Source organism: Ursus americanus, chromosome 36 (assembly GCF_024610735.1).
Source record: "Ursus americanus isolate L20-20 chromosome 36, mUrsAme1.1.p, whole genome shotgun sequence".
Lineage (NCBI taxonomy): Eukaryota > Metazoa > Chordata > Mammalia > Carnivora > Ursidae > Ursus > Ursus americanus.
Window position 1 is genome coordinate 14973698 of NC_142162.1, and position 19078 is coordinate 14992775.

The 19078-nt window shown below is 42.9% G+C and overlaps 1 protein-coding gene across 5 annotated transcripts in view; it reads right to left on the reverse strand.

Moving 5' to 3' along the window:
- Positions 1-19078, reverse strand: part of RORA (RAR related orphan receptor A) — a 1262587-nt gene that overhangs the window by 11075 nt on the left and 1232434 nt on the right. For all 5 annotated transcript variants that reach the window (XM_045814466.2, XM_087859286.1, XM_087859285.1 and 2 more), the window contains 5 exons: positions 11478-11619; positions 8146-8541; positions 2541-2662; positions 920-1052; positions 138-245 (listed from right to left, as the gene is read on the reverse strand). In XM_045814466.2, coding sequence (XP_045670422.1) covers positions 138-245; positions 920-1052; positions 2541-2662; positions 8146-8541; positions 11478-11619 — 901 coding nt within the window. The remainder of the gene's footprint in view (positions 1-137; positions 246-919; positions 1053-2540; positions 2663-8145; positions 8542-11477; positions 11620-19078) is intronic.

Sequence of the window (19078 nt, forward strand, 5' to 3'; positions counted from 1 at the left end):
TAAAGTAACATAAGCATAAAATCCTTTAATTTTTGTTTCCAAATAACAGTTTCCGTTTTGTGCATTAAGCTGTTTGGCAGGGCTCCCCCATTTTCCTACGGCCCTGATTTAAAGACAGAGCACCCAGATTTCCTTACCCAAGGATTTGAAGACATCGGGGCTAGCATATTTCCCATCAAAGTACACGGTGTTGTTCTGAGAGTCGAAGGCACGGCACATTCTGATAAACACCACCTCTAGAGAACCTGAGCGAAGACAGAAATGGTGCGGATTATCTTATCGTGGTGAATATTTATCTATTGCAAAGGCACTAATGTAGGGACCCCTTTCTGATTGGGCGCAGTGGGGGCCGTATGGCGCGTGGCCAGTGGCTCTCAGTCCCGCCGGCTCTCTATTTAAAGGGGCACAGTTCCCTAGGGTAATTAAAGATTGATGCTGAACCTAACTAAGGCCTGTATTCCTGAAGAGGGACGGGCTTACAAATTACTTCTCTGGCATTCTTCTGTCTCGCGATAGAGTCTCAGAGTCGCCAGGAAAATGTATTGATTCATATTTATTAAAACAAACCAAGAAACCAGGGGTGTCCCTGTGAGTTCCACAAATAACGTTCCTAACAACTTACTGTGACCCTCCCGAGGGTCTGGAGTGGTAGAAACAAAACACAGGGGATGGTAAGATGGGGGAATGTGGGTGTCCTTCGAATTAATCGTTTCACTCCGAGGAGAAGCAAAATGGAGGGCATGTGTCCCGCAGATAGCTCAAAAACCTTTAAAAAGGGCTCAGTTTCTGCGAGAAGAAACCCGAGCTATTATCGTTGGGGAAAAACTGTCCCCGACACCTTCCTTACCAAGCACTTCTTGAATAGGCGGGTGAAAGCAGGTTAGGAAGAGATCTCAAAATTCACTTGCGAAGCACATACCTGCTTTGAGAAGCACAATCTGATCATTTTGACACAGTTCCATAAATCCGTCAATGCGTTTGGCAAACTCCACCACGTACTGTATAGCTTCCGTGATTTTGATGGCACACAACTGCCACATCACCTCCCGCTGCTGTGGAGAAGCAAAGCACGTAACACACACGGCCGCCCGCATCCCGGACACGAGTGCTCTAACTGTCCCTATTTTGTAGCACAGTCTTCTTTGGAAATGGATTTTAAAAAGCTAGAGGATTAAAAATTAATGTTTGCGTTATAACGATTGCTTCCAAGTCCCTTTTGGTCTCCTCCGATTCCTCTGTTACCATTTTGGTGGCAAAGGGACAGGGGGATGTTATGAGCAGGTGAGAACATGAGTCAGAAGAGTGCCACATGGCACCGCTTTCCCCTTGGGCTTCGGAGGGCAGCAAAGTAGGATCTTCTTCTGAGCAATTATCTTACCTTGGGGAATTTAACACCACTTGACCGGCGGAAAGGAAGAGAAGGGGAGTCAATTACACTTATTGTGCACCTGCTTTGAGCCAGATGCTGTATGACATCCGTGTCTTGTTTCATTTTCCCATTTTCCATAAATGGACATAAATTCTCTTCGAGGTTTCACAGCTAGGAGGGGTTGGAGCTGGGATTCAAATGCCAGCATCTCTGACTCAGAATCCCATTTCACACGCCTTGCTGTTTCTTACTGCTTTCTGGTTTCCCGCTCTAACAACACTGGCTGGCTGCTGGTGTTATCTGCTATCTCAAAGGCAAACGAAGTGACGTGTTGCCTGTTCTGTTTAATTGCGTTTGTATACCCACTCCTTATTTAGTTATAGGGGGACATGGATCTTACTTCAAGACTGTTTCCACCAATAGGATGGGGTGAAGGAAATTAGGAGCCAGGAGTCAGGGTCTAGTCCTGATATTTTCACTCTCCTGCCATATGCCAAGGATGCTGATCTCCTCACATGTAAAATGAAGGGATTAACCTGAATAATGTCTGTCGCCCTTCCTAGGCCTACATCTTAATAATTATTGGGGGAAAAACAGCATTTCCCTTTACCAAGGCCGAATGGATAACTGAAACTTCCCCTTCTCCAGCCTTGCCCTTCCATTCTGGTGGCTTGTTGAGCAGTGTGTAAAGAAAAAGGCAAGTAGCAGTACCCTTTGTCAGCCTCACATTGCTAGGTTCAGACTGGAGTTACGATAATAGGTTCTACACCTTTTTCTGTACACATTCTCTAAACCTCTGGAAGCAGGAAGCTGAGATGATTTTACATCACCTTCCAGACCTTGAAATCGTCCACTGTGATATAAGGACAACTCTCAGTTCATTCAGGCTTTTGGACACTGCTCCAGCTCCCATAGCCAAATGGCAGGAGATATGTGCATATAGTCACAGGCACAAGAGAATTTGTTTGTTATTGCTGGAATTTCACACACTTGCACCTCAGTTAAGACGACAAAGCCCAAGTATATGATCATCTCTAGAAGAAAGATTTTAAGCGGAGATCTGATGAAAGACATTCATTCTCTGTCTGTTTGTATTCTTCAACAGATCTCCTGCATAAACACGTTTCCCAGTGTTGCCCTAATCCTGGGTAAAAATCTTCAGAGTATATACCTTGTTTTGGTAGCTCTCTATCTCCTCCTGCAGAAAGGTCTGCCACGTTATCTGCTGGAGCTCTTCTCTCAAGTATTGGCAAGTTTCCAGATGTGATTTAGATATATTCTGTGCAAGGTGTTCTAAGGAGAAAACAGGAGATCATGAACATGAAAAGCCAAGCTCTTCTCTGGATAATCAGGGTTTTCCCTGCTTGATATTTGGTTTAAAAAGTAACAAGTACAAAGCAACATGCTGAACCAATTTTAATTATCTTTACATTTTTAAATAAGCAATTTAGAACTATTCTGTATTTTGGAACATGAGGATGAAGGACAGGCAAAGCCAATACTTTGCAATAAGTCTTGGTGACTTCAAAGACCCTCCTGACCTTGACCTTCTTCTGTGGATTTACAGCAATGTCTGGGATGAACAATTATTAGCCTGGGAAGGCGTGGGAAATGACCAACACAGCCTCTTGGCATTTTTATGAAGACACATCTGCTGTGTACATTGACCTGGGGAGGATTACTCCTGAAAAATTAGGAAATGGTATGCTTTTGTGAAAGCAACTATTTCTTTCTTTTCTTTTTCCAGCAAATAGCACAACAAGCATTCCTGAGGGCCTACTATGTCACTGTATATAGGGTGGTGGTTAAGAGATGGGCTCTGGCACCAGACTGCCTGTGTTTGAAACTCAGCTCTTGTACCCACTAGCTGGATTATCTTGGGTAAGTTACTCAACCTCTCTGCCCTTTGGTTTCCTCATTTGCAAAATGAGGAAAACAGTACCTACTTCATAGGGCTTGTGAGAATTAAATGAGTTGAGCACTTAGAACAGGGAGGTTTACCTAGTATGTGCTACATAAACACTTATTCTTATTATACTGGAGTGTGGGTAGTTTGAGGATATTTAAAGAAATGCCAAGGAAGTTTCTCTAGGAACTTATAATCTGGTGAACATGTATGGACACGCTGAAAGGCCGGTTCAAGACATTCGACAATAAAGCATCAGGTTGAATTATATCAGAAGAGGAAAAAGAGAGAGAGAGATAGAGAGAGAGAGAGAACAGGTCCTGCCATGGAAGGGAGAGGTGAGGGGAGTTAGAGGATGCTTCTTGGCAGGAGAGGAACGATTGAAGTGGACCCTGAAGGAAGGGGAGGATTTGGCAGGCAGAGGCCAGTGGTGTGAAGAGGTGAGGAGTTCCACGTTCGAGGGATGATAGATAAAGGAGCAAATAATGGCATTTACAGGGGACGGGCAGATGTGATAAAGTAATAGTATCAAAACAGAACCATGAGTAGGTAAGAGTCCATATTCTGGAGAATCTCGAATATTAGGATTAAGGGTTGGACCTGCTTAATGAAAGGAGTCAGTGGAATTCCCCAGGGCAGCTGACACACGGAAGGCTGTATCTGGGGTAACAGAACAAGCAGTTTTGTGATTGGTGGACTGGAGCAGAGGCTGGAGCTGGGGGCACCAATGAAAGGCTGCTGCAATCCACGTGGGCGGGACTAAGCGCTTCAGGTGGGTTGGCAATAAACGTTATGGAAGGGACGGACAAGGGAACTGACAAGATTCCATGAATATGAAACCATACCCCAAAGGGATCTTCTTCTAGGGTCTTGATTATATAACAGGAAAGCCATTTAAAAGAATGGTGCTGAATGAAAACTTGGCAACACTAGTGAGAGGGTCTGTTTGGAAATTTGTCACTGCTTTCAGCAAATAGAATCAGACTTGTTTGTGTGAAAACAGAGTGGGTTCACCTCAATGAAGCTTGAAACTCGAGTCTCCTTAGAGACACTGAAACACAATAAATCTTAACAGCCCTATTTGGCAACACACAGACGTGAACACAACATAAATAAATGCCAGGAAAATAAAACAAACAGAAGAGAAAAATTAAAGGAAAGAAAGAAACAGAGAGACACTGACCAAAAGAGGGAGAAGCCAGTAATTTATGTGTCTTAGAATCAATGATGCTTGCGAAGAGAAGAGAGGAGTAAAGACAAAAACAATGAGTCAGAAACAAGAAAACAAATGGGGAACAGTAAATCAATGTTTGCCGATATGAAAAGAAGATGAAGTGTTTGCAGGGAGTGTGGGGGATCCTACGAGGTGACAAATGAGACGAGGCTGTAGTATTCCCTTCCAGATCATGCTGCTTTTCCAGTTAATATGGGCAGCGTCTTGCTTTATTTCATCCCAAAAATTGTCCCCACCCATCCTTACCTATTTGAGCCCAGCGTTTGGAAATCAGACAAGGAATGGAGTAATGTACATGTTGAACCAGTAGAGGGCAGTGGCTGCATTCTCACCAACTGCCGTTGATGACAATTCACAGTTGATTTGGCAAGTGTAAGATTTCAGACACTTTACTATTTTTAAATCTCCATTTCAGCAAAGGACAATATGGTCAGACTGAGTAAAAGTTAAGTTAGTGTGGTCTCTTAGAGAAACACTCTGGAATAGTGAAATACCGTGGTACTAGGAGTTAGGAGACCTGGTTTCTGGTCTGAGCTCAGCAGATAAACTCACTTTGTGATGGGCCAATCAGTTCACCTTCTCAACCATGATTGTTTCTTCAACCCAGCTAAGGTCTAGGTACTTTAGATAGAAAATCCTGAATTCTGAGTTAGTCACAGATTTTCACAGTGGGAAGGACCTTTAGACATCGCCTGGTCCAACCTCTCCTCAGTTTACAGATAATAACACCATTAATAACGACGAGAATAATTAATAGCATTTACTATGTGCTAGCCCCATACAACTTATATATACACACATATATTCTGAATATGTATATTTTCTTCATCTTCATAACAATCCTAGGAGAAATGTGCTCGTCTTATCTCCCTTTTACAGATGATGAAACCAAGTGAGGTTAAGTGACTTTTCCAAGGTATCATAGCAGGCACGTGGCACGTGATTCAAGCATACATGGTTTGGGGCCAGTCTGTGCTTAATCTTTATATTCTATAGGTAGGGGAACTGCAGCTTGCAGAGGTTACATGACTTACACTGGGTTGTACAACCTAGAGCAAAGATAGGACCACACAACATCTAAGCAGACTTCTTGACTAGTGCTATGTCCAGTAATCAGTCGACCTTTCTGCACAAGGCTTTCATTGTCAATTATAGTGACATGTGTAGTTAGCTCCCCCCCCCTTTTTTAAGTGATCCTAGGTTGTTTATCTGGCATGTGTAATTGAGGTACTAACTGTACCTCGAGGGGCAAGATTTCCTAGCCAGGAATGCAGATGTATTTCCACTAACGGTAATGGATTGTAGATACTATTATTGAAAGAGAGAATTGAGGTTAGGATGTGTCAATTTACACTTTGTTTTCCAACTGTATAATTGGTTTCATTGGTTTAAAATCTGATGACAAAATTTTGCCTAAAATGAAGTCCAGGGTGTTAGTTAAAAAGATAGTAAGACTGGAATCATTCTATTGTACACCTGAAACTAATAAAACTCTGTATGTTAACTATACTGGAATTGGGGGGGGGGAAGATAGCAGGATTTGAGGCCCCAAAGGAAATATCTGGGAACCCCAGATACTTTGAAGAAGGAACAGCAACGTCTTTGGCCACTTCCATGTTGCTCAGCTCCTCCAAATATTTTGTACTGGTAAATGGGAAAGAAAATTAGACCCCAATTATATTCTTTTCAGACAAATTCTTATTTAGTTTTTGGTTTGGGACTAATCTTAGTGATGAGTTAATTTTGCTGATCCTGGAAAATGCCACAAGACATGTGAAAAGCCCCCAATTTAGGAGAGCATGGAGAACACATGAGGGCACAGGGCTCCCAGACAGCAGTGGGAGTGACAGCTGTGGAAGACACTGGCCAGGGGGCCCAGGGGGCACTGGCTTTGCCATTTCAGGCCCCACTCAGGTATTAGTGCACGTTTAGCCGAAGGGCCAAATTTCAGGGCAACGCTTTGGCTAAGCCCTACGGATTTATTTTAGGGTTGAACGTTTGACAAGCAAACAGGACAGATTCGCTACTATTTATGATAAGGTGGAAGCAAACTGAAAGTGAGCCAGGTCATTTTTCATGATATCATGTCAGCTTTCAATCAAATCCTTATTCATTTCTGAAAATTTTACTTTCATTACAGTTCTGCTTAAGTCGTGGCCAACCAAGATTTCACGACAAAAACGGAAGGTTTTTGTTCTAGTTCAAGAAAAAAATATCAAACCTACCTCTGCTCAGCTTGGCTTCTAGTTCAGAGGTTCCTCTGTTAATCAAAAGAGCTGCAATCCACCTTTAATGCTGTTCAGTGGTTAAAGACCACGCTTAAAATGTCCCTGCTCTTGAGGATTTAAATTTAGACCCATAAAGAGGTGCTTGTGTAAAAACCGTAAAGAACATTCAATTTGTTCTATTTGGAGAAAGATTTTACTGGAAATATAAATTTCACTTAAAAATGTTTTATGGGGTACAGAGGTGGAGAAACCATCTAAAGAACACAACCGTTATTTCTGTGAACGAAGGGTCTCTATGCTCAAGTCAGAACCCGCTGCGGTTCTTTTCCATCTGAAGTCTTCATTCTCTCCTCGTGTTAAGTTAGTCACCTCCACGGCAACTAATTGAAATATCCCAAAGGACTATAACCTTGTGTGAGGAGTCACGGGGAGGAGCACATCAAATTGGAAAACTGCGAAGTTTCTTATCCAAGTTTCTCTAATAATAGTGCTGTACCTAAAAATCGATCAAATGTTATAACAGGGGTTGTTAACACAACTTCCTTGAAATGGCAAGTCTTCCAGTGTCTGTGCTATCAACGTTTCTAGGTCACATCTCCCAAAAAGCAACACTGTCACACAGGATTAAGGAGATGACAAGTTTGTTTGCTTCTTTTTGCATGGTGAGTTTTCTATGAACTATATCAGTTTTGTCACCAATATCCATCACCAAACCATTTTGGCAAATAAAGAAGCCAATTTCCCCTTAACATTCATAGAATATATCAGGGTTGCAAAACCTGGATGCCTACAGGAGCTGGGCAGCGATATAAAATGGGAAAACATGTCAAGGTGTTAGGTGCTCACTGTTACCCATTGGTTGTTGCCATTCACCCATGCTGGTCCAGTAAAACTAGGTCATTTCCCCCCCTCTCACAAGAAGCTGAAAATCTGAATTGTGAGGCAGGATTGTCTAGGTTTAAAACATTAGCAACCGGTTAAAATTTTTTTAAAACTCTGCGCAGGTCAAGAAAAGGTGTACGGCCCAGGCACAGTGTGTGGGCTGCCATTTTTACGACCTCAGGTGTAAAGCAACACCTGAACTATAACTAAGGGAAATAATGAACAAAGTTAATGGGACCATTCCCTGAGTTTACAGTTTCTGTGGCATTTACAGACCGCTTCAAGTTCATGCTGCCCCATCTCTGATGCAGACAGGTCAATGGGTTTCCTGGATATGAGATGGGAAACAGCGGACAATCAAAAGTGCGGGGGCAGGGTGAAACTTTGAAGGGGTCCAAATGGTGGAGGTGAATGGCTCTCCTAGTATCATTTTAACAACAGAACTCGTTAGAGGCAAGTCAAACATATCCCATTTACTTGAAAGGGCATGAGTAACGCGTCGCAACGGACACATGGAGGCCATTACCTAATTCTGCCATGGACACAGTTGGGGAAGTCTCTCCGTTGGTGAAAGAACAGTAGGGAAAGAAGCCTGATGCTGGTGTGTAGTCACATATTGGTTCTGGTTTGATTCCATTGATATCAAGACCTGACTGGTCTGGGGAAGGCTGTATGTCCAGGTAGAAGCTGCTGACAGCAGAGTCTGCCTTGCTCCCCTCCGGGGTGTGCCCGTCGATGTAGTTGCTGAGGTCCTCGTGAAGCTCGGTGAGCCCGTTGGCCGAGATGTTGTAGGTGGGAGTCAGCGGCTCGGCCTCTCCAGGCTGCTGTTGGTGGTCTCGCTGCTGCTGCTGCATCCGGTGCTTTTGTACTTCTGCGTACAAGCTGTCTCTTTGCTTTTTTGACATCCGGCCAAATTTTACAGCTGGAAGAGAAAAGCCAGACCACACCATATACAATATGCTTTTCTTTATTATTCTCTCCAGCATGCGTTAGGGGTTCCTTTTAAGTCTCAGACAATCTCAATCAAAAACCACATGGCCACAAAAATAAGGACGTGATCCAGAGGTGAAAACGGTCCCACCCCACACAGGCTCGCTCCACATCCCAGAGGAGCTACGTTTCAGAAACAGACCTAGGACTGGTGGAAGGGCAATGACCACGTATGTTTTCCTGCTGTCACATAACCCGACGCTCGGTGGGAACCACTGATCTGTGACTTGATGGGCTTGTTCATTCTCCGCCCATGCCGCTTGCCTCGACCACATCTTTCTCTTCCCAGGGTCCAGGCCGATGTGCAGGAAGGCAGACTCACAGGGGTACATCGAGGCAAAGCAGCCAAACCTCAACTTTCATTCATTTCACTGGGTCATTCATTTGTTCCTTCCCAAACAGCCAAAGCTGGGGCTTTGCTGTGAGACCTCAACAATGAGGCCCCTTTGCAATTCCCTGACTTATAGCTCTGAGTCTATCTGACCTAAGAAGCCCCCTCTCCTCCTCCTGGGTCACGGTGATCCCGTGGAACCCTTGGGCCCACCTTTAAATGACTTTCTGCTGTTCTCATCTACCCTCAAGTAAAAAGTGTATCAGAATTTTGGGAAGGGCAAACACTGTGTAAGATCCCTGTTGGGCACATTTGTGTTGGCAATGTTTCTCCTTGCGATGTGTCCCCACATTTCAAGTGGAGCAATGACTGTACTATCTTTTCTGTTCATTCAGAATCCCAAATGATCTCTCCTAAAACGCCAGATAATTGATAAAAGAACCTTATGATTTCCTGGTTTGATCTCTGCCACTAACCCATTTTCTCTCAGCCCGATTCTGTGGTTGCAGAGAAAGCCTCTGCTGGAGGGACTAAGACCTCCCAACTGATTATGGTTACATTTATACCTGACTGGGTGCATGAACTCATCCATTTGACCACCATCATAATTCTCTGAGTCTAGGGGCAGGAGGTAAGATAGATGGAAGTGAAGTTGGGAACCGGGGCCAACCCCCTGGGTCAGCTGGCGGATTTGGCTCCTGCCAAGGAGGACATGCTGTCCCTTTACACACAGGAAACAAGTGAGTGGGATCCTGGTCAATTTCCAGTTTCCACAGCTCAGGTAACAAACTTGGGGCTGGTCAGGCAGCAACGAGGGTGCTCTGAGCTCTGGGTTTCAGGCCTGTCATTGTACAAGCCCCAGCATTCAGGTCAAGCCCATAACATGTGTTGCTACTACCTCTGTGTAAATTCTCCAAGAGGCATACTGAAGGTATCTTTTTTTTTTTTTTTTTTAAAGAATACTCCAGAATACCCAGAGGGATTAATAACCATAGGTGAAACTCATTCTGCTGTGACTCTGAATTGTGTTTTAACTTTTGGCTTAATATTAACAAGAGTAATTATACTATCCTGTAAGTGAAATGAAAGGATCAGTTCTTGAGAAAACGCACACACAACTTGTGATCTTAGCTTACAAGTTCACAAGAGATGTACCTGACTTTGTCAGTTTAGTGCCCCTGAAAGATGAAATTTGCAGAGCTGCATATCACAGGAATTTCTGAGTATACAGAAGTTCTGTGACTTGCACCTTCCAATGCCCCAAAGTTTATTTTCGTTCCTATATATTCTTAGTGGCCACCCTGTACCTCGCTACTGACGTGTATCACAGCTCGTGCCTGGGCTGGTCTGCAGGCCCCAAGAACATCTGATTATGGGGGAGCAGGCTTTCAGAACGCCTGCCCAGCAATCTGAAATATTTTCCACAGGCTGAAATTCCACTGGAAGAGATGTTTCCTTCAAGGGGATCTCTTAAGAGAGCCAGCCAGCCTGTACGTTCGTAAAAGTCCCTAAAACGTACCCACTGTACTTTCTGCCCAGTTTCCTTGTATAAGAATAACTGTCTTGAAATCTGGTGTTGATCATTCAGTGCACTTAAGATAGTTTTCCAGGAAGATCTTGAAATGTTTTGCAATTGAATGATAGATGGCTTCTATTTCTTAAAATAGCTTCTTTTAAGGAAAAGAACACTTGTCATTGAGCCATGCTTTGCACTGTTTTCACACATTCTGTATGTACAAATACATGGCTTTTTCTTTTGTTTTGAGACATATTTTGATTTGCCGTTTGATTTCTTATTGGGTCCTTTGCTTGTGCAGTAGTGTGTTACATAGTTTTTACATATTAAATGTTTAATATTTACAACATTGTAGATTTACCAGCTTTGTTTTATTGTTAATCTTTAGTCTTATACCACTGTGGTTGGAAAATATACTTGGTGTGATTTAAATTTGTCATATTGGTTACGTCTCTTTTTATGTGACTTAACCAGGGGATTCTTCTGTGTGCACTTGAAGAAAATGTGTAGTCCCTTTGTCTTGGATAGAATGTCTTACACATATGCTATAGAGCCATGTATTCTGAAGTAGGCCCTAAGTAAAAAATGTTCTTGTTGAAAAAGAAGTAATAACTTTAACTGAGGGTACTCTTCTAAAATAAAGCATATCAGAGAGGAGGGGGGCCAGGGGATGGGTGAAATAGTTGATGGGGATTAAGGAGTGTATGGAAATCTTAAATCACCGTATTGTACACCTGAAATTACTATAACACTGTATGTCAACTACACTGGAATTAAAATTTAAAAACTTAATTAAAAACTTTTTTAAAACCCTAAAATATATGACTTTGATTTGTGATTCAAAATATCCAGTTAACAGCGGACTCCAGTGGATTATTGAGGAGAAAGTAACTGCTGGTGGAACCCAGAAGGCCTCCAGAGGAGGGCGGGTGGAGTGGGGGAGGGGCAGAGCTGGGTCCAGGGCTCAGAAGGCCCTTGCACAAGCCGACGCTACCATACAACTCAAGCTATGAGTGCTCACCATCTCGAGACATCCCTACGGCAAGGCATTTCTGTAATCGACAGTGTTGGCAGCGGTTTCTACTGGTTCGATCAATCAAACAGTTCTTCTGACGAGGACAGGAGTAGGTGGCATTGCTTTGCTGACTTCTCCTGAAAAAGCCCTGTGATTCAGTTATAAAATATAGAACAGGTTAGTGTCAGTTTGAGCCGTATGTTACGAAAGGCCGTATACTAAGCACTGAGTAGCATTAATGTTTAATGGAGAATTAAAGTTATAGCAGATCATCCAGGAGACCATTAATGACATTAAAGTCACTGTTTTTTCTTGGGTAAAACTGATCCCTAGAGCCTAATCCTCTGTCCCTTACACACGCGAAACTTTAACTCCAACAGATGGCTGCCTACGTGATGAGGCCCTCTTGACTTCTGATGACTAAACGGTGTGCTTGATGGGTCGGTACAAAGGCACTTATCGTTAACCTTTACCTCCAAAATATTTTTAGTGGAATAAACAAAACATTTCTCTGGGATGTCCAGAGATAAGGAGAATGCCGCCTCAGTGTAACTCATGGTGGATGCAGTCCTGCTGTCCTGGGTTCTCTCTCTTAGCCCACGGACCCCTACCACACTCCAGGCATCTTGCATTCCCTAAGACAGAATCTCCTGCCCCAAGAACTTAAATGACACCTGGATGGATTATCTTGGCAGATAAATCAGAATGAGAACACTCCTCAATCCTTGAGAGTTTGGAAATATCAGGAGTTCAGAGTCATGGCCTTTATTTAACAAATCCAATCCGATGTTCATCAAGTTCCATTTACTTTTTTTTTTAATTAAGATTTATTTATTTATTTGAGACACAGAGTAAGTGAGCACAAGTAAGAGGGCCAGAGTGTGTGTGGGGGAGAGAATCTCAAGCAAACTCCCCGCTGAGCATGGAGTCTGATGCAGGGCTCAATCCCAGCACCCATGAGATCATGACCTGAGCTGAAACCAAGAGTCTGATGCCTAACTGACTGGGCCATCCAGGCGCCCCTCCACTTACTTGTTAAGCACTGTTTTGGAAATGAGAGGTGTATGCAAAGATGCCTAAGGAGCTAATGACCTCAAGGATTTCATTTATTCATTCACTCATTCATTCATTCATTCATTCATTCATTCATTCACTCTTGCTGACTTCTTGAGCTGGATCCTTACTATGTCATTAATTTTCAGTGTTCATTCTTTTCCTAAAGCTACACATTTTTCTTTGGGTTATCTTTTAGAATAAGTTTTGCTATGTAGTGTTAGCATTACCATTCATTTGAAAACATGCTCTAATTTTCAATAGATTCTTCTTCAATAGATTATTTAGAAGTACATTTCTTTTTTTTTTTAAAGATTTTATTTATTTATTCGACAGAGATAGAGACAGCCAGCGAGAGAGAGAACACAGGCAGGGGGAGTGGGAGAGGAAGAAGCAGGCTCATAGCGGAGGAGCCTGATGTGGGGCTCGATCCCAGAACGCCGGGATCACGCCCTGAGCCGAAGGCAGACGCTTAACCGCTGTGCCACCCAGGTGCCCCTAGAAGCACATTTCTTAATTTCTAAACATATGGGGATGTTGGTTGTCTTTTTATTGTTGACTTATTTCTTAGTGGTTTTGCAAGCTAGGGAGGTCCTGAAGAAAAGGAAGGTAACCAGAATCCTTTCCATGACGTAGAGCCATCAAGGGTACAAAAGAGCATTATTATCTTCAACTCCTTAAGGGTAAAGATACATGACCTCAACAAAGGGGACACCACTGGCGAGGGGAGAAGTAAAATCCTGAAGAACTCACAGAGTAGCGGGCACACTGACAAAGGTACTTTCTCACCAAGAGATTTTTCCGGAGGTCAACTTGGCAGTTGTATCAAAATCCTTAAAAATATGTCTATTTATTGCATCAACGATTATCCTTTAGGGAATATATTTTAAAGGAATATTAGGAATGGTATAAAGACTTATGTACAAGGATGCTCATCATAAGCACAGGCCAAAATATAAAAATAATTTAGAAAGATGCTCAAGGTCCCACATGAGTGAGTTGTGAGAGTCATACTGGATATCCATATCTTTGGAAACCAGTAAAAATGGTATTTCAGAAATGCAATTATTAACATAAAAAGGTGATAAAAATAAACATCTTTCCGCTTATCCGTGCTTTCTGATTTTTCTACAGTATGTAGGTAGAAAGATACGGGAACTACGTGGGGAAGAGCAATCTAGTAAATCTGCTTTCTTTTGTGAAGGGCTGGTGACCGCGGGTTAAGTCAATGGCCATGACGGATAAGACCTCAGTTCCCACCTTTTTGTTCTGGAAGCCAGCCTAGAATGGGAGGGGGCAGGGCACTGACCTATCACCCACTCTTGGCTGTCTGCCGAACTACTCACTGGCCTCAGCATGGGCGGGGCTGGGGACCCGGGGTCTCAGACCGTCTGTCTGATGTGCTTTGAATCTCACTTCTCTCAAAATACCTAAAGCTGTGGGGTTTTTTGTTTGTTTGGTGTGTTTTTTTCCTCTATGAAAAGCAAGTGAGAAGAAGTAAAGCTTTCTTTGGAGCTTAATGAAGAGAATTTGAGAAAATAAAAATGGTGACAGAGACAGCTAATCCCTAGAAAGAGATACTAAGAGGTACCGGTCTAGGTATTTGTCTGAGATACAGAATCTCTGTCAAAGCTGAAAGGTGTCTATTTCTTGAGACTCGACCGTTCTTCAGAGCCTCCGTGTTTGCTATCACTACAGGTGCCTGGGATCAGGAATTACTTGCCTTGCCTTTAGCGGAGGCTGAAATTTTGCTTGCTTCACAATGAACCCGCTCCATTTTGTTCTATGGTCATCAAATATGGAGAATGTCCGAGTGATCTCTTCTTCTCTGAATGGAAGCAGTACTCACGGACCGCCAGGCTATCTCCCAATCCCTCACCTGTAGACCAAATCTCAGCATCTGTCACCTTTCCTCCTAGGTTCTCCGCCCCCCCCCCCTTAAGAATTTCTTCTCAGAATCCTCTCTGGTTTCTCCACTTCTTTCCAAAATATGAAATCCAGAACTAGATACAGCTCTTGAATAATGGCTGGGTCATTAACAAAAAAGATGTTACTTTTTAGTTTCCACTTATTAAACTCCAATTAAGAACAACCATCACTAATAAGTTCCAGAACGCTGGCATAGAAGCCATATAAAACCATCAGTTTGCTCTACTACCAGGGAATGCTGTGAAAGCATAATGATGATGATGATGATAGAGAAATTTTAATTAGTGCTTGTATTAATCACATATTTTTATTTATATTTTTGATGCTTTGATGTCTTGGGGTCTTGTGACTCAGGAGAGATTACATTTCCCAGCGCTAGCTAATTCCTGGAGATCGCAAACAGCTTGCCCCGGGGCACACTTTTCATAGGCAAACCAACCAATCCAGAGCCCATCTACCCAACCACCTCCTCTCTGAGGCTCTCACACTCTGGGCCACTATTGCCCTGCCCATTTTATCCCGGGACCAGGTACCAGACGACGAGGGCTGCCTAGACGCCAGAGCTGGTGAAAACTAGCCAAGCTGAAACCTGCTTATCTTGCCTTGCCCATTCCCTCTTAAGGGAAATCACAACAAAGGCTCTTGTGCATATTTCCCCTTTCTCCCTCTCCCTCTGACTGACCTTGCTGCTTCCCACTGTGGCCTCCCCTGCTTCCAGGGACCTGTGAGTATAAAGCCTTCTTCCTTTGTGTTTGCGTCTGTGTCTTACCTACCCGACTAAAACCAATCCCAAGTATCGTTACAACAGTGCTTATTATGGTGCCAGGTACCCTGTGCTTTCTGTGGATGACGTCCTGTGATTCCGACGAGGGCAGCATGAGGAAGGCACCACCGTTTCCTTGGTTTTCGGGACCTCTAGCACCGGGTAAAGGCAGGGTATGAATTCATGCGGCTTAATTCCAGAACGCACACTTTGATCCTTTTTTTCTGCTGCCCTTGCGTGTCAGAAGGACCCCCACTTGGTTGTTCTCATAGAGGACAGCCATTAAATCGGGCAAAGAGACAGGTATGAATAAAGTAGCAAGACTCATCTACTCCGAAATTGCTGTTTTCCTTCAGGTCAGCCCTGTTAGCAGGACTAAAGGCCACTGCCCAGGCATTTTGCAGATTTTTTTCCTAAAGCCACCTCCTGATGGGGCTTGGAGTCACATGAAAAAACCAGTCTCATGATCTCACTGTTTTCCCTCATTTCTGACCAGAGCATTAGGTCTCCTTTTATTCACGTTACTTATTTCTAATTTATTGGGAGAGATTTGGAAAACAAATAAAACAGTAGCAACAACAACAAAAACAACAACAACAAACTTACGTCAAGGACACTGCGAAACTCAAGACCTCTGTCATGAAAGGTATCTGAGTAATTACGCCATAAATTGCAAGGCAAATCCATGAAGCATTCCACATGTGCTTTGAGCACTGAGGCTGGAACTAATGTCTGGCTTCCAAGCTATCAACTTGAAAAAGAACTATACTTCTTTAGATGGCTCAGCTTTGAAGGGTTTGGGGAAAGCAGGAGCGAAAATAGACACACCTTGCTCTTCACAACACCATTTATTCTACACTGAGTCAGTTGAGCAAGTGCCTGCTGAAAGCTCTGGGAGTGGCGAAGAGCCAGAGAAGAGATCCTGCTTTTGGACTGAGGCAACAGAGTCATGCCCAGAAGGAGAGCTACCACATACCATGTGGGATGGGTCAAGTGGGGTTATAAGGTGAGAGCTATGAAGGGAGAGAGAGGGTAAGCCTGTGTGACTCAGATAAACCCTGAACTTTATATTTCGGACAGAATGAGGGCTTGGTCTTCCTTTTTTCTCTCTCCCATCCTTCCTTTCTCTCTCTCTTCCTTTTTTTTTTTTCTTTCTTTCGTTCTTTCTTTCATTCTTTCTTTTGTTCTTTCTCTTCATTTCAGCATTCCTGGGGATTTCTCAGGGGCTTCAGGATTTGGGAAGTTAAACTAAAATATTTAAAGCTAATGAACACATAAAAGGAGGAGGATTAGAAGAGCAAGAAGGAGGAGGAAGAAAGGTAGAAAATATGGTAGGTGTCTTCCCACCTAAAGGTAGAAATATACTCATAAATGTAGAAGCAGGGTCTCTACTGACTGGGGAGCAACACTGGAAAGGGTCCCAGGGAGAAATGAGTGAGCTGAGACACAAGTTCTAGGGCTTGGGGAGTTTGAGGCCACACAGAGAGCAGGGGCAGCACAAGCCAGTGCATGGCGTTTTGGGTGGAACTGAAGAGGTATGTAAGAAGAAGAGAGAAACCGCGGAAGCTATGAGTTAGCTAGAAAAGATATTAAGTTCACAGTTTTGGAGTTTTATTGCCAAAAGATGACCTAATGAATTACTTCTTTGGCTTTCTTAAAAGTTCACTTTTTATGGATGTCTAAATACATGGAGATACGCCCTTGTGAACTTGGTGGGCTTGGGCAGAGAGCCACCATGATGAATTCCAGGGGAGCAGAACTTGATGTGACTGTGGCACACTATCACCACCTAGTGGCAGCATACCACCATGCAGTTACTGCAAATACCTCATTAGAATAACAGAAAAAGGCCTTTAGAACTGAAGAAGTTGAGAGATTATCAGGTTCAGTAGTTCTCAAACAGATGGTGCATCAGAATCACCCATGAGGCTTTAAAAAAAATACACCTGAAATCTATTGAACCAGAACCTTTGGGGATATAGTACTGAACATATATAAGAGTTTGAACAATATGAAGGTGCCATTTTTGCAGGCCAAAAAAAAAAAAAAAAAGGTATCAATTTATATGATAAATATTTTAACAAAGCTTCCTGAAGATTCCACTGCCTTCCCCATGTTAGGAACCACAGACCTGCTCTAGTATTCCTATTTCGTAGATAACAAAAAGGAAGCTCAGAATGGTTAGTGACTTAAGGTTGTCTCATGCCTGGTAAGTATTAGTGCTGACACTCAAAGTCCAGTATCCTAATTTTAAGTACAGTCCCCTCTCACTTAAGTGTCTTTCCTGAAGTGTTGGGCTAAGGGAAGTGACATCACACAGTCCTGACTTCCTCATACACACCGTCTGTATCGACTTCCATAAACTCAAAGAGAACTCTCCAATGTTTACTCCCTTAGCCTTGCAAAGTGCCTTTCATAGAGTTTTATTTCTAATTTCTGCCTTCCATCGTCTGGAAACTTCTAATGCCTAACTTTTGACTTTATGAAATTGTTCCTCATTCCTACTAGTTTGGAGTTCCCCATGACTGGGACTGAGGCCATGGCGTATGGGAAAAGACTCATTCCAGACCGCAAGAGCTGAGTGTTAAAATTTCAGGAGTTTTGTGAACCAATCATAAATATAACCATTATTTAAAATTAACTTATTATTATTTTATTACTTTGCTATTCTCATGTTCCTGAAGATATTTACATCAATTATATCTGGACCGTGAGGACACTACGTAACGGTGTGCTATGTCTTCCCTGCTCTGCATTCACTGAGAGGTCACGTTGGGAGGCCTGAAATTGACCACGTGCTGGAAGTGTTTATGCCACAGAAACTGGCAAAAGCTACAAATTGGGGCTTGATTTAATTGTGCTGCTTATTGTCTAGATTTAAAAAGTGATAAAGAAAGCACTAATGTGGGTTAAAGGTAAAAGTATACAATGTCTGTAGCCATCACACTGTGAAGAGCACAACAAATTTGAGGAAATATTCTTCCAGTATTTAAAAACTATTATCTGATTCAGTAAGGAGGTTGCTCATGTCATCACTGGTGAATGACTAAGTTCCAAAACACATCCTCATTATTTCACTTTCCTCTTATTCATTAATGTAAATGAAAATATCAACATTCATATTGGCACCGCAGTCCTTCATCAACTGCAAACACAGGTACGGATGTAGGAGTTCAGCAAAAATTACTGAGAGCCCCTGGCGAGCATCATTGGTCTATATGAAGTTTAGAGAACAGAATATTGCAGATTTCACTGTTCGTGAATTGTGTGACATTACATCAGTGACATATACGTTGAAGTTATGTACAGACAGATAGACACTGTTTTCCAAACTCAGTTAAAAACTGACCAGCACGTGACTGGACCAAGCCAGGTTCCCATCAGGCTGTCTGAATGAATCCCTGGATTCATTGGATGGGCCTCTACCCGAAGTTGTGCTTTGGCTTTCTATAGTTCTATCATCCCTTGCTCTGCCCCACAGACACACACATTCTTCAGTCCCTTCAACTGAATGGTTTTATCTTCATTCCAGAACAGAACATATCCCAGCCCACTGCCCGTTTCCTGGCCTCCTCTCCTCCAGTGTCTGCTTGCTCAGTCAAGGGACCAACTTCATCCCAATTACTCAAGGCAGAGCGATAGGCTTCACTTCATCCCTACCTCCTCCCCTCCTGCACCCACGCGGTCACCATATTAGGCTATTTCTTGCCATCTTCCTATTTCTCAAATCCTTCTACTGTTCTCCATCTTTACTGCAATTTTCTCAAGTGTATATACCTAACATCTCCCAAATTGGTTATTATACAGCCTCCCAATAGGTCTCCCTGCATCCATTCACATTCCCTCCAATTCATTTTCACAC